We start from the raw sequence: 14,237 nt of genomic DNA, 5'->3' as shown, positions 1-14,237 counted from the left end.
TATATCTCGACGCGCGGTGGTAAGTAAGGTCGACAACGACGATGTCGTCAGTGGCGTCCGTGGCATCGGCATCGGCTGCTCACCCTGATCACATACCCGCAGCTATTAAACGAAGTGCCAACAATAGGTCTCTGGCTGGTGCTGTTACCGCCTCCGCTCTCAACCCTCTATTGCCGCCGCCGCCGTCACCAACGCTCTTTCCGCTTCGTTGGCTGTAGTAGTGCGGAGGCGGAAGGCAGAAACGACGGACAACGTGCGGCAAAGCGGCGGCAGCAGCGGGCGGTCTTGCCTCGATAATCAGCCGAGGCCGCGGATGGCCAAGGGGTCGGGGGTGGCTGGTGGTGGCTGAACCGTGTACTGTGACGAGGTTGCGAACGCCTGAACAAGACGCCTGCCGTCGACTTCAACATGCGATATTGATGTACACGTCGTTTTTACCGAAAACATACATTTTCCATTTTCTTATGGATGTTAATTAGTATCTACTAATAAAATTGAAGGAATTAATTATTCCAAAAATTACTGAAAAACGTTTCGATTTTTTATGTATCATTCCCCCCCAACAACACGTTTTCGCACCTGGGCGCTCGATCAGCTCCAACATGCTTCTTTGTCTGGACGATTGGGCCAAAGCGGTGGACTCTGGGATTCCTGTGGACATTGTCTACCTCGATTTCTCGAAGGCTTTTGACAAGATTCCACAACGACGGCTGCTCCAGAAGCTACACCATCTGGGAATCAGGGGCAAACTTCTTGCCTGGATCGAGGCCTACATACGTGACAGGACCTTCCAGACAAGGATTGGTGACCGTCTCTCCACCTCTAGGTCGGCTCCGAGTGGGGTTCCCCAGGGCTCTGTTCTTGGTCCCCTGCTTTTTAATCTTTACTCATCCGACTTGCACGTGCGAACAACATCCCAGCACCAGGCATACGCGGATGATAATAAGATTTATGGGAACCCACTGACCCACGGTGACTCCATCCAGCAGGACCTTGACAACCTGGCTCTGTGGTCCCACGATTGGATGATCCCGCTCAACCCGGGGAAGTGCACTGTCCTACACCTAGGGAAGAAGAAAAACCCACACAGGGTATACCATCTTGGAAACCTGGCGCTGGCTCCTGTTACCTCTCAGGTAGATCTAGGCATCATCGTGTCTGATGATCTTAAATGGGACCTACAAACCACCGCCGTAGTAAAGAAAACCAACTCCTTCCTCTATCGTGTCCGCAAAGCCGTTGTGGAGGTGGACATCCCGCTCCTACGGAATGTACTGACCACCTACGTACTTCCGATGGTCGAGTACGGGTCCACTGTCTGGGCTCCGTACCTCCAGAAGGACATCAAGGCTCTGGAGGGTATCCTGAGACGCGCTTCGAAGATACCCAGAGCACTGAAGTCCTTGCCATACGAGGAGCGCCTGAGACGGCTTGGGCTGCAAAGCCTGGCAGACAGGCGCCTTTTTGCTGACCTCACGGAGACCTATCGTATCCTCCACGGTCTGTACCGTGCCTCCGACCTGCAGAAGATCTTCCTCAGGTCGACGTCGCAACGGGGTCACAATCTGAGGTTGAACGTGTCGCGTTTCAAAACGCAACACCGAGAGTACCACCTGGGCAACAGGGTTATCTCCACATGGAATTCTCTTCCGGCGAGCATAGCCCAGGCCCCGAGCATCGATGTCTTCAAGGCGTCTTTGCACCGTCACCTGTTTGGATCTACGAGATGAGCTGCCAGGACCCCCCCCCTCTCAAATGATCTCCTACACAGTTTTGTTCACTATAATTTGTATTTTCTGAAATGTAGACTACTATACCAGTTTGAAACTGCTGCCTACTTCAAATAAATAAATAAATAAATAAATAAATAAAATAAGAGTGGCATAGCGTGGGGAGTACAAAGGGGACCATATACCCTAGTCGACGCAAATATAGGGACGGCAACAATGTTTTTTTCGGTATTAAATAGAATTAGGTCCCGACTTTTCGGAATTTGTACCAGTTTTTAATAATAATTTGTACCATGTAGCATGAAATTATCGTCTTGATTAGAAAAAATACCAAGAGTTTTGTGAAGACAAAAATCTGTGAAAACCAACTGTCTTGTATCTAACTATAAAAACGGCATTTTTCATAGTCAATATAACATAAGCTGAAGGTGGAGTGGTTGAACCCTAAAGGTTCACTTTGTGATAGGGATGAAAACTATTCAAGCTCCCATAGCACAAAAATGTACAAAAAAATACGTGGTTGAATACTTACGATTATTAAAGCTGAAATCGTAACAATCGTAAAAAAAAAAAGAAAAACAGGAATCGTCTGGCAGACTATAGATTTCGCCTATTATATTATAAACAAGCCACTTTTATTTTCTATTTAGATTTAGCATTAGATAATATTAAATCTCATGAATGTTATCAGCAAAATGATGCAGAATTCTGAGTTATTGAAATTTTAAAACAAAGAATGTAAACAAAACTTTTGTACATAACGACTATAAAAATTCTGAAGTTCGGGAAAGCGATGATATAATCTATCTGAGGAACCGAAATCTTGTTTCTAATAGATCCGAAAAATTCAAATTCAAATGTTATACAATTTGAAAGTCACAAAAATCCATAACATTCGTTTTTCTATGTAGACAAAAAGGCTGGAAAAATTGAGGATTTTATGAAAAATTTATTTATTATTATAAACATTACTTATCTCCTCAAGGACTAAATTAAAAATGTAAGTTTTGTGTACAATTGATCCCCTTTAATATCGTTCGGTTCATAAATAGCAGTGTAATAACTGATAAATAATATAGCGCAAAACATATTTTCTATTAAATATTTACGTTTTCTAATTAGCTGTTTATTTTGTAATAATCCCAAAACGTAATAAAAACAGAGTTGTTGTAAAAAGATTAACATTCTTTAAAAGATTGGATTAGGCAGGCTGCGCAATTTACAGTTACTTTAAATTAAATTATTTTTAAATTTTGATCATCCATTCTGCGCTCTTTTAAATTAATTACAAGAACTTTATTTTACTTTTAAAATGAGGTGGTGCAGGCATCTAACGTGTTTTCTAGCAACTGAAATTATACCGTGACGTTTTATATCAACATTAGAGGCATACAGGACACTGTTTTTGTTAGCTGTCAGTCCTAAATCAAAATGGTTTGTCAAAGTCGATCGTAAATATTTACCCTCCCTTATAAATTAATTTGTTTACAAATGGCTAGTATGTACTGAAAACAGAATATGATATATACAATGAATTAATTCATTCAAGAAATGGCATATTTCCACTACCGTTGTGGGGAACGAATTACTTTAGAAAATGACAATTGTACAGCAGTCAGAAACGATTCAGATTTCGACCATGGACTGGTCATTACAGCAGAACCACTGGTTAATGATGTCCTTTTTGAAGTTAGAATTGACAGAATGGTACTCATAATTCTTTTTAGCATTTCATTAATTTATAAATTACCACCTTCTGAAACTTAACCTACAATTTTTAGGTCTCATCTTGGTCTGGTACTTTAGAAATAGGGGTGACAGAGCATGATCCATTGCATTTTGAATTTCCTCCTTGTGCTTCAAAACTTCAAACTAAAACATGGGTAAAAACTTTGATTTAATTTTAATTAATGCATGACCACAGTTGTCATATTGCAGATACTAGCAGGCAAATCAATTTTAAAAGATGGGGTGTTAATTGTTGAAAGATATGGAGCTGATTTGGATAGACTAGGTCAAGATGACCGTGTTGGTTTATTAAGAACATCGGAGGTAGTAATGTTTATTATTGAAAAAGAATACTTTCCTGAAAAATGAGGTTTTAAGGGTGAATTAATATTCTACATAAATGGAGAACCCCAAGGGGTAGCAGTGGATAATTTGCCCTCCATAGTGTATGGTGTAGTTGATTTGTATGGCAAGTGTGTTCAAGTTACCATAACTGGTCCAATTCTGAGAGAGCACAACAATGATGACTGTCTCAGCGGTAGCTCAGTTTTAGCCATTGATAATGACATCCTTAATGTTACATTAGGGGCGGATTTAAGTGAGCTAAGTCTTAGTAGTAGTAATAGTTTGGATATTAGAATGGACATGAATGTTAGGTACTTGAAAAACTATTTTTGTATATTCTTCATAATATATTTTCATGAGTTAATTATTGTCAGCCTAACTATGCCTGAAGAGACTCCTAGACATGATAGATTAAGATTTCATGAACGCTGTGGCAGCCTTATTAAATTAACAAATGGACATCGAACAGCAGAAAGAAGAAGACCATTAGATGAATTTAATAATGGAGTTGTAATGACTCATAGACCTCTGCGAGATGCTGAACTGTTTGAAATACGAATTGATAGACTAGTTGAAAAATGGAGTGGGAGTATAGAGGTTTAAAATTATTTTTTTTCCATATTTTGTTTTTCTTTCAAAGATATTATTAAAGTGTTCAGTAAATTTAGCTTAGAAAGAATTTATAATATAGAACATAGATTAACAAAAGTCAAGTGTTCACAAAATAATAAAATTTCGGAGTAACTTTTAAAAATAAATATGCAACTTATTAAAAAGTAACATTTAAATAATAACAAGAAACTTTGATGTTCAAAATAGATGGGGGCTACAACACATAATCCATCCACATTAGTGTTTCCTGCTACTATGACCAACATGCGCAGTGGGACAGTAATGATGTCGGGATGTGGTATTCTTGTAAATGGTAAGGGAACAAGGAGGGAGTATGGAGACTTTAATTTGGATGAATTATGTGAAGGAGATCGTGTGGGTATGATGAGAAAACCTAACGGTGACCTGCACTATTTCATAAACGGCCTAGACCAAGGAATCGCGGCCCAACGAATACCCTCTACTGTATGGGGAGTCATTGACCTCTACGGGATGACCATCAAAGTCTCTATAGTCGAAAGAGATGAAAGAGAAGAGCAAAACTTAATGACTAGAAGAAACAACAGAGGTGAACAAAGGTGTCCAACCCCTGAAATGCAATTTCTTTCTGATTATTACGACAGACTAACATTCCACTCAAATTGTGGCGCACACGCTCAGGTTGTTAATGGGGGGAGAACCGCTTTAAGGCCCAATGCTGCCGATGATTTTAATAATGGCGTAGTATTGACAAGTCGCCCTCTCAAAACAGGTGAATTATTTGAGGTCAGACTAGAAAGGGTAGTTACCAAATGGGCTGGATCTATAGAAATCGGTGTAACCACACACAGTCCTACTGATTTGGATTTTCCTTTTACTATGACCAACGTTAGGTCAGGAACATGGATGATGACAGGGAGTGGAATAATGCATAATGGTACAACTGTTTTGGAACAGTACGGAGTCAATTTGGACAGGCTACAAGTAGGAGACAGGGTAGGGGTAATTAGAAAAGATAGTGGAGTTTTACATTTTCTTGTAAATGGAATTGATCAGGGAGCTGCAGCTACGAATGTACCAGAAAAGGTTTATGGTGTCATTGGTAAGTAATAATATTATTAATTTAAAATATCTGTTATACAATTTGCATTTTTTCTTTTAAAGATTTGTACGGTCAGGCTGTTGAAGCCACAATTATAGACACTATGGACACTTATTCACCAGATACAGTACATTCCAGTTTGTCCAACACAACTCTATACAGGTACCTACATTTTTTATTAATAACATTAATAAAGGGTCAATGTATGCGATAGAAAAAATCATTTCTTTTCCATTACCTCATTAAAGTAGCAAGATGAGTAAAGCTTTTTATGTGTCAGTGTTTGCATTTTTAGTGATTTAAGATTTCATCATGTGCATGGCAAAAACGCTAGAATAGTGAATAATGGGATAACAGCCTTAAGACCGAGACCTTTAGCAGAATTTAACGATGCAATAGTTTTTTCGAGTAGGCCATTAAGAGATGGAGAGCTGTTTGAAGTTGTATTAGAAAACATTGTAGAGAGATGGTCAGGCAGTGTTGAACTAGGTAATTCCTTAATTCGCGAAAATATTTTGAATTTGTAAAAGCTGTTAAAAAATGTATGTTTGTGAAGGTATAACAGCTGTTAGACCCGACGAAATCGACTTGCCCACAACTGCGACTGATCTAACAAGGGATACGTGGATGTTGAGTGGACCATGTATCATGGAAAATGGATACACCATTAAAAATAATTACAGTTTAGATTTGGATACTCTTGTAACTGGCGCTCGAATTGGAGTTATGCGTACCGCTGAGAAAACAGTAGAATTTTATAAAGACGGTATACCACAGGGACCTGCCTGTGTTGTTTCCTATCCTAACATTTATGCCGTGATCGACCTATACGGACAATGTTCACAAGTAAGCATTTCCTGCACATCAACATCTATTCCGTTCACTGTCATCCCACCTGAGGCCTGTTCTGAAACATCTCCGTCCGCACAATTGACCAGCATATTGCAGCAAAAAGCAGAAGCAGATTTGCACAGGTACTAATTTTACTCCTCTTATTTATTAAAATGCTAAATTTTCAAACAATTACCTATTTTTTGAATACTTAAAAGTTTTATTTCTAATCATTCAATAATCCTTATTTTTTTTCTTGCATTTAATATGGACTTTTTGGAATTGCAGATTTCATGATTGTCATGGTAGGGGAGTAGTTATAAGTGAAGGTGGCAGGGTAGCAATCAGAGGGAAAGAGCTACAACATAATATTGTCTTTAGCTCAACTCCTTTAAATTGTGACGAAGTATTCGAAATAACCATCATGTCACTCATGTCCCATTTTGCAGGAACTTTATGTTTAGGAGTCACCACGACACTACCCGTCAGTAATATTACCGTCTTTCCTCAAGATGCTTGCTATATGACAGGTTAAGAGTCTCACTTATTGTTATAAATTTTAGTATTTTCAATTTGTCCGTATTTCAGAGAATGAACTTCGTGTGAAAAACAAACCCTGTCAGTTGTTCGCCCCCAGTTTAGAATGGTTAAGAGAAGGTGATCATTTAGGTCTCCAAAAATGCCAAGATGGTACCATTAAGGCCTTCGTCAACGATACCTTGTTCCTAACTTTCCCTAGCATCTCGGGAGAACTTTATGTAGTAGCAGAGCTCAAAGGTTCCTGTTGCAGCATTGCTGTGACCAGTCGAAAAATGCCACCCACTCCTTTAACCAATTCCCACCTTCAAGATAGTCTCGAGCTTGCTTTTGAACAAGAAATGTTAAAGTCACAAGCTGCACCACCAAGCGAAATTTCTGAACACAACGAACAACCAGACACGTCAAATATTTGGTACGAATTTCACGATAATCATGGAAGGAATATTGATATTATTGGAGACAAAACGTCTGCAAAACGTGTTGCTTCCTACAATCAAGGTGTGGTTATAGTACAACCCCCCCTTCAACCAGAACAGGTTGTTAAGATTTCTTTAGAACAATTGGACACCAAATGGTCTTCGTCCCTTATAGTAGGAGTAGTTGGTTGTACTAATCCTGAAAGACTATCTTTACCTGTGACTGCTTTGTCATTTAAAGGGCCTTGTTGTGTCATTGCCAATGACTGGATATCAATAAATGGGACAAAAGTAAGTTTATTTTTTGACGTACACATTTAATGAATTCAATCAAAAACATTTTTTTTCCAGGCAAAATCAAATTGTACTAAATTATCCAATTTGAAAGCTGGATCATTGGTGGGAATTAAGTATTCTGAACAAGAAGGTTTTGTGCAAATCATAGTAGATGGTATTGCTGAAGAACCAGTACCTTGGAATTTACCAAAGGGATTGCAGTGTTATGCCATTTTCGATTTGTATGGACAGTGTCAACAGGTTTAAATTATAGAAAAAGACATTAATAACGATTTCCTTTTAATTTTCATTTGTCACAGGTGAAATTGGTAAATGCTCCTGAAGAAGGGCCGAAAAATATTGAATGCGAGAAAGCAAATCTTGAATTATGTGAAAAGGATAGGTCACTAATTAATTTAACTTTGCCATTAAATGGCATTGATGACAGTCCATCAACAAGTTCTAACCAGAACAGTCAAAGTATATTTGTGTCGACACCACTGAAAAATTCGCCCTGTATATACAAGCAGGATTGTGAAACTTTAAAGAAGTCGTTGTTTCTCCCAGGTAAAATAGGTACTTTTTTTACAAGAAATCGTGAGTGTTTGACTAATCCCTAATAATTAAGGTATGAATTTCTTATATTTATAAATTATTTCTGTTACCGTTACAGAGCAGTATTTTGTAAGCGACGAATCAGTTTGCTACTGTAGCAATTGCCACAAAAATATCGAAGAGAAACAAAAATTTTTAATCGGTAATAATTTTAAATTAATAATTATGAATTCCAAAAACAGTTTCCTTTTTTTCAGGCTGGGTTAAGTTTCCGCTTCATAATTTCACTTCAATCGCAGTACAAACTGAAAAATGGCAATCTGCATATTATTGTACAAAATTAAATTTTGTTCGCAGCATATTAGATAGGGGACAACCGCTTTCAAAAAGTAAGTTTTACTTACTTTTGGTATTAAAATAACCAAGTAAATATTTTAAAATCATAAATAATAGTAGTAAAGTGATAAAGTTCTTCTGTATACAAAATTTAATCAAATTTATTTTTACCCAAAGGTCAGGAACAGTGGGGCACTCTAGTCAGTCAGAAGAAAGACAATCTTCAAGTTCTGTTCAAGCCAACTCTTGAAAATTGCACGACCGAAGGTTTCCTCATGGAAAACAAAGAGGTTCATGCAATGTTTGAACTTTTGGTCAAGCCTGGAGCTTATTCAGTGTCTCAAGATGGTACCGAATGGTGCACGAAAGAATCGGGAGCACTCATATTGCAAGGACTGCTTTTAAAGGTCAATTTGAAATGAATTAGTTATATCTAAAATTCCGTTTTTCTAGTTCATTATGTCTAGTCCGTAGTTTAAGTTATTCAGTGCCAGCCGTTACGAATTGTGACATGCTACTAATTTTACGTGTTCCCTTCCCTGGTCGTACATTATTTTTTACATCAATTATTATGGATTAATTAATTGTAATAATTGTTCTTACGATTCCAAAAAGAAAGTTTTGTTGTAAAAACTTTTCAGGCGCGTATTTTAGTTTCCTTTTTTAATGTAACTGAAGGCAGATTCTGGAAGTACATGACGAGTTTTGTATTTTTAGAAGTATCTGTATGCATTTTTATATTTATGCTTTGTTTAATTATATGAATACATGTGATAACTTATTATTATTTTAGTGCAATAAATTATTTTATATTAACATTTCTTTCATTTTTAAAAACCAAATACAACCAACAAAATAAACCACAATTTTAAAAAGAAAAAAGTTCTTTAATTGATCATTACCTTACAAGTACATAGTTTATTGTAAAAATAACAAATTCTATTTTTCAGTCGCAAAATAGTGTAACTTCTAAGCTGTTATTTGGCGATAAATAGGTGCTTATAGGTTTGTCTGTAATAACATACAAAGCATGTAAGACCTACAATTGCGAGAAGAAAGTATTCAAGTCAACCAAGCTAAAACCCTTTAAAAAACAGCTAATTATCAATATAAATAAACAAAATTGGTGTTTTTTGGATTTGAACGTTGCTATGGAAACAGTCGGCCATTAAAGAAGTACATGTTTTAAAATTTATGAATACTTAAAATTTACGGTTGGCTATTATATGAACAGTACTATGTTGACAGTAATGTGCCATAACCTCTACAAAATCAATTCTTAGCCTATCTTTAAGAACGTTATATGAGCGTTTATTACTTTTCATATTTTGCAATTAAAATAAAATTAAACATTCAGCTTTTAATTGTTTATTTTATGTCGGATCAAAAGTGAATTTAAATAATAAGGAAATGTGTTTTATGTGCATTTAGTGGTGAGGAAGCATTTGTATATAAAAATGGTAAACGATAAAAAGAGAAGATCTCGCAGTCGAGACAGATCCGATCGTGAAAACCGCGACAAGAAAATACGAAGGTCCAGGTCACGAAGTAAAGAAAGGGGCCACAAACGCCATCGTTCAAAATCTCCAAGAGATAAATATAGCTCCAGGTATGAAGGAAGTAGTAAAGATCTACGTTACGAAAAGGAGAATTACAAGTATGATCGCGATAGTTCTAGATATGATAAAGAAAAGGATAAAGCCAGCAAAGATAATAAAGACGAAAAGAGAAATAGGGATAAACAGTCACCGTCTCCTGAAGTTGAAGAAATGAAAGCAGATGCAAAACCAGAAATAAAGCCTGATGTAAAAACTGAAAATACTAAAAAAGAACCCCTTTCCTTGGAAGAGTTGCTGGCTAAAAAGAAAGCAGAGGAAGCAGCAAAAAGCAAGGTAATCCAATAAATTACAACTACATTGTCATTTTCACAATGAATCATTTGCAAAATTTCTAATTAATTATTCTACTGTTTTAAAGTATATCTTGATATTGCTACAGATTTTCTAATAATAAGTTAAGTTTAGAAAGATGTCGATAGTAATCTGTATTCTTTTTTTAACAGCCTGTGTTCCTAACAAAACAACAACGGGCAGAGGAGGCCTTGAGAAGACGTAAAGAAGAAGTCAGTCAACTTAGAAAACAGCAGGAAGAGGAACGAAAATTGTTTGAATCGGTAAAATTACCGGCACCAATTCCAAGCCGCAGTGACGATCGGGAAAAGCGAACCAGAGATCGAGACCCAGTTAAAGAAGAAGATAAACAGAAAGATAAAGACAAAGAAAGAGAACAAGATGCCATTCGCGAACGTTATTTGGGGCTAATAAAAAAGAAACGTCGCGTTCGACGTCTTAACGATCGTAAATTTGTTTTCGATTGGGATGCTGCTGAAGACACATCCACAGATTACAATCCCTTATACAAAGAACGTCATCAAGTTCAATTTTTCGGCCGAGGAAATTTGGCAGGAATTGATATTAAAGCTCAAAAACGTGACCAAAGTCGATTTTACGGAGAATTATTAGAAAAACGCAGAACAGAAGCTGAAAAGCAACAAGAAAAAGCACGATTGAGAAAAGTACGCAGAAAAGAAGAAAAACAACTATGGGACGACAGGCACTGGTCTGAAAAAGCTGTTGCTGAAATGACCGAAAGAGACTGGCGTATCTTTCGTGAGGACTATAATATTAGCATTAAAGGCGGTCGAATACCCGAACCCATACGTAATTGGAAAGAGTCTGGATTGAATCCAGAAGTCTTAGAATTAATTGATAAAGCGGGATACCGAGAACCTACCCCCATCCAAAGACAGGCAATACCAATTGGTATGCAAAATCGTGATATCATTGGTGTGGCTGAAACTGGTTCTGGAAAAACTTTGGCTTTCTTACTCCCCTTGCTACAATGGATACAATCCCTTCCAAAAATTGAAAGAACAGAAGATGCCGACCAAGGTCCTTACGCCATAATTCTCGCCCCCACTCGCGAATTGGCTCAACAAATCGAAGAAGAAACGGTCAAATTTGGAGGCCCATTGGGCATTCGTACTGTAGTAGTTGTGGGAGGTCTCAGTCGTGAAGAACAAGGTTTCCGACTTAGAATGGGATGTGAAATAGTAATTGCAACTCCTGGTCGTTTAATTGACGTTCTAGAGAATCGTTACTTGGTACTCAATCAGTGTACATACATTGTTCTCGACGAAGCCGATCGTATGATTGATCTTGGTTTTGAACCTGATGTACAGAAGATTTTAGATTACATGCCTGTCACCAACTTAAAACCAGACACAGAAGAAGCTGAAAACTCAGAACTACTTCTCGCCAATTATAACACAAAAAAGAAATATCGTCAGACCGTAATGTTTACAGCTACTATGCCTGCAGCTGTAGAAAGACTTGCAAGAACTTATCTTAGACGTCCAGCTGTCGTGTATATTGGTAGCGCAGGCAAACCGGTTGACCGTGTTGAACAAATAGTGCATTTGGTAACTGAGGGAGACAAGAGGAAGAAACTAATGGAATATCTCTCACGAGGAATAGAACCTCCTGTTATCATTTTTGTCAACCAAAAGAAAGGAGCAGATGTTTTGGCCAAGGGACTTGAAAAGTTGGGACACAATGCTTGTACACTCCACGGTGGTAAAGGTCAAGAACAGCGTGAGTATGCTTTAGCCAGTCTAAAATCTGGAGCGAAAGACATTCTTGTTGCCACTGATGTCGCTGGTCGAGGTATCGATATCAAGGATGTTTCTATGGTTATTAATTACGATATGGCAAAAACAATTGAAGATTATACACATCGTATTGGGCGTACTGGGCGTGCTGGAAAAACTGGAGTGGCTGTGTCGTTTGTTACTCAGGATGATTCGGCTTTGTTTCATGACCTCAAGAATATGTTAGTGGCTTCTCCCGTTTCTACCTGCCCTCCCGAATTACTTAATCATCCTGAATGCCAAATGAGAGGCAATCAACCGAAACGACGTAGGGACGAAATGATTTTTGCATAAGAGTAAAGTTTACAATTGTAATAGTAGACTTTATAGCAGAACAATGTTTAACTTTAAGTTAATTTCTTTGAAATGAGTAAATGATAATAAATATGTTAACTATTTTTGGGAATTTGACAGATAAGACAATTAATAATAATAATAATCATCATCATCAGGCCAAAGACTGATTGGATACGCACCTCCCCCTTTCCTATTCTGTACTTATCTTTCCATTTCTCTAAAACTAGAACCTCCCACAACCCAACTATCTAACATTCCACGTTATAACTTTTGAAATATTACATCTTCCCCTATTGCAGTTCTTGATGACATTCCCCGAGGTAGAGGTGGGGAACTAATCTACCTCCGGAGTGCTTTGTCCCAGCGGAAGTCATAATTTAAATTTTTGTACAATTAAGATAATTAACATTAGAACTAAAGTAAAAACTCCTAGGTAACTAATTTTAGAAGTAGTTTAACTAGTAGCTATAAGTGTTTGCGCATGTCGGATTTACATGTACCATACCTCCAATTAAAGGTCCCGGCCCCAACATTGTACGTTCATTAGAAAAGAGTGCGGAATGATTGGGTTCATGCATACATTACTAAAACGCGCACTTTAGGGGTACATGTATTTTCGTAAAGTTTTTGTGTCAAAAAGTCCAGATTCCATTAGACGAGCATTTTGAGAGTATCATTTGTGAATGGTATCAGATGAAAGGTACCTACATGTTAGTGAAAAAACCTAATAGAATATTAATCTTAAAGCTTTGAAGAATCATACTATTTTACAAAACAAAAGATAAAAATAATACCAAAAAGTCTCGTGCACGATTTTGAGTATTATAATGAAATTGGAAAGTTTTCTCTTTCAAGAATGGTATAGGATGCTCATGAAATGTAATGAAGAAGCGGTTAAAGCCCAGCTATTGCTATAAAGATTAGCCGCGGAAACCGACGCTTGCATATACTCATATACTGATTAAGTCATAGTTGCGCAGGATTGTTACTTAAGCAGTTTCGGTTAAAAGAAAGTAATGTAATGGCATCTTTGAAGTGACGTTTTATGAGTTTTAAAGCAAAAAATGTCCTAATAAAACGGATTATTAACATTAAGGAATGCTATGTTGAATTGGATGCATGATGTTGGGTATCGGACAGGTACCTTCGGCTGTAAAATGAGCATTCTGTTGGCAACGTTGTACAGGTGCAAATCTAATATCACCTTTCCAAAAGTTGTAGGCAGACTGCTCAATGCGCAAGCGTTTTGTGCCGCATGGAAATAAAAAAAATGTAAACAGAAAGACAGACAGAAAGTACGGAACGCCGGCGGACTTGGGGCCGGATCTGCTGCGTGAGTCGCCGCCAGATCGCATTCTAAGAGCGCCGTGAACGCTCGACGTGGTAAGAGGTCCTCTCTTTTAGTAGGGGGATGACAGGACATTAGTTGAGCCTGGAGAAGTCGGTGTGCGAACTCAAATAGATATATATATAGATATATAAGAGGAATGCGCATTGTTGCGGAGGTGACTGCGGAAAGTTATGCTAGTGTTTGCCGTCGTAGGCAGGCTCACGGCATTCTTGATTGACTGTGACAATGATCGGTGGTGCAATGAGGGTAAAAATTGTGATTGCGCGATTGGTGACCGTGATCTTGGTGGTCTCCGTCTCCAGGGTCGGTAGCACTGTGACAAATTCAACGAGCGATTGCGACGCCGTGCAAAATTTCTTTCGCATGAAGGACATAGTTGCCGTGGGAATTCGCGCTCCTCAAATAAGCGCAGGTATTTTTTTTTTTTTTT

The 14,237-nt window shown here is 37.8% G+C and overlaps 3 protein-coding genes across 8 annotated transcripts in view; all 3 read left to right on the top strand.

The window, feature by feature from the left end:
* The first annotated feature begins 3,114 nt into the window (after positions 1-3,114).
* LOC108740794 (neuralized-like protein 4) lies at positions 3,115-9,266 on the top strand. Of its 4 annotated transcripts, none has more exons than XM_018475275.1 (16): positions 3,115-3,437; positions 3,512-3,613; positions 3,669-3,782; positions 3,837-4,114; positions 4,178-4,400; positions 4,623-5,496; positions 5,559-5,658; positions 5,801-5,985; positions 6,053-6,470; positions 6,616-6,857; positions 6,916-7,574; positions 7,635-7,820; positions 7,880-8,126; positions 8,233-8,316; positions 8,372-8,503; positions 8,628-9,266. In XM_018475275.1, exons 1-16 carry the CDS (start codon positions 3,282-3,284, stop codon positions 8,870-8,872), a joined length of 4,245 nt encoding a protein of 1,414 aa, XP_018330777.1. In that variant the 5' UTR covers positions 3,115-3,281; the 3' UTR covers positions 8,873-9,266. The 4 variants fall into 4 exon arrangements, with proteins under 4 accessions (XP_018330777.1, XP_018330774.1, XP_018330778.1 ...); XM_018475273.2 differs by having other exon boundaries at positions 3,122-3,437; positions 5,792-5,985; XM_018475272.2 differs by having other exon boundaries at positions 3,837-4,400; positions 5,792-5,985.
* Positions 9,267-9,701: 435 nt separating this feature from the next.
* LOC108740790 (probable ATP-dependent RNA helicase DDX23) lies at positions 9,702-12,557 on the top strand. 2 transcript variants are annotated; one of them, XM_018475268.1, is made up of 3 exons: positions 9,702-10,059; positions 10,123-10,342; positions 10,513-12,557. In XM_018475268.1, exons 1-3 carry the CDS (start codon positions 9,908-9,910, stop codon positions 12,451-12,453), a joined length of 2,313 nt encoding a protein of 770 aa, XP_018330770.1. In that variant the 5' UTR covers positions 9,702-9,907; the 3' UTR covers positions 12,454-12,557. The 2 variants fall into 2 exon arrangements, with proteins under 2 accessions (XP_018330770.1, XP_018330769.1); XM_018475267.1 differs by having other exon boundaries at positions 9,702-10,342.
* A 723-nt stretch (positions 12,558-13,280) lies between these two features.
* LOC108740791 (glypican-6) overlaps positions 13,281-14,237 on the top strand; it is a 50,200-nt gene continuing 49,243 nt past the window's right edge. Inside the window, exon 1 of one of the 2 annotated variants that reach the window (XM_018475270.2) lies at positions 13,281-14,219. In XM_018475270.2, coding sequence (XP_018330772.1) covers positions 14,033-14,219 — 187 coding nt within the window. In that variant the 5' untranslated portion in view covers positions 13,281-14,032. The remainder of the gene's footprint in view (positions 14,220-14,237) is intronic. The other variant, XM_018475269.2, reaches the window with a different exon arrangement.

The sequence above is a fragment of the Agrilus planipennis genome, unplaced genomic scaffold (assembly GCF_000699045.2).
Source record: "Agrilus planipennis isolate EAB-ADULT unplaced genomic scaffold, Apla_2.0 scaffold22, whole genome shotgun sequence".
Classification (NCBI taxonomy): Eukaryota; Metazoa; Arthropoda; class Insecta; order Coleoptera; family Buprestidae; genus Agrilus; species Agrilus planipennis.
This window is presented reverse-complemented; position numbering and strand designations above follow the sequence as displayed.

Excerpts from the sequence above, each read along its gene's own strand:
- LOC108740794 (XM_018475272.2), top strand. The coding sequence starts at position 3,282 with ATGGCATATTTCCACTACCGTTGTGGGGAACGAATTACTTTAGAAAAT. Across the intron at positions 3,438-3,511 it reads AAGTTAGAATTGACAGAATG|GTCTCATCTTGGTCTGGTAC; the intron begins GTACTCATAATT and ends TACAATTTTTAG. Across the intron at positions 6,471-6,615 it reads GCAGAAGCAGATTTGCACAG|ATTTCATGATTGTCATGGTA; the intron begins GTACTAATTTTA and ends TTGGAATTGCAG.
- LOC108740790 (XM_018475267.1), top strand. The coding sequence starts at position 9,908 with ATGGTAAACGATAAAAAGAGAAGATCTCGCAGTCGAGACAGATCCGAT. Across the intron at positions 10,343-10,512 it reads AGGAAGCAGCAAAAAGCAAG|CCTGTGTTCCTAACAAAACA; the intron begins GTAATCCAATAA and ends TTTTTTTAACAG.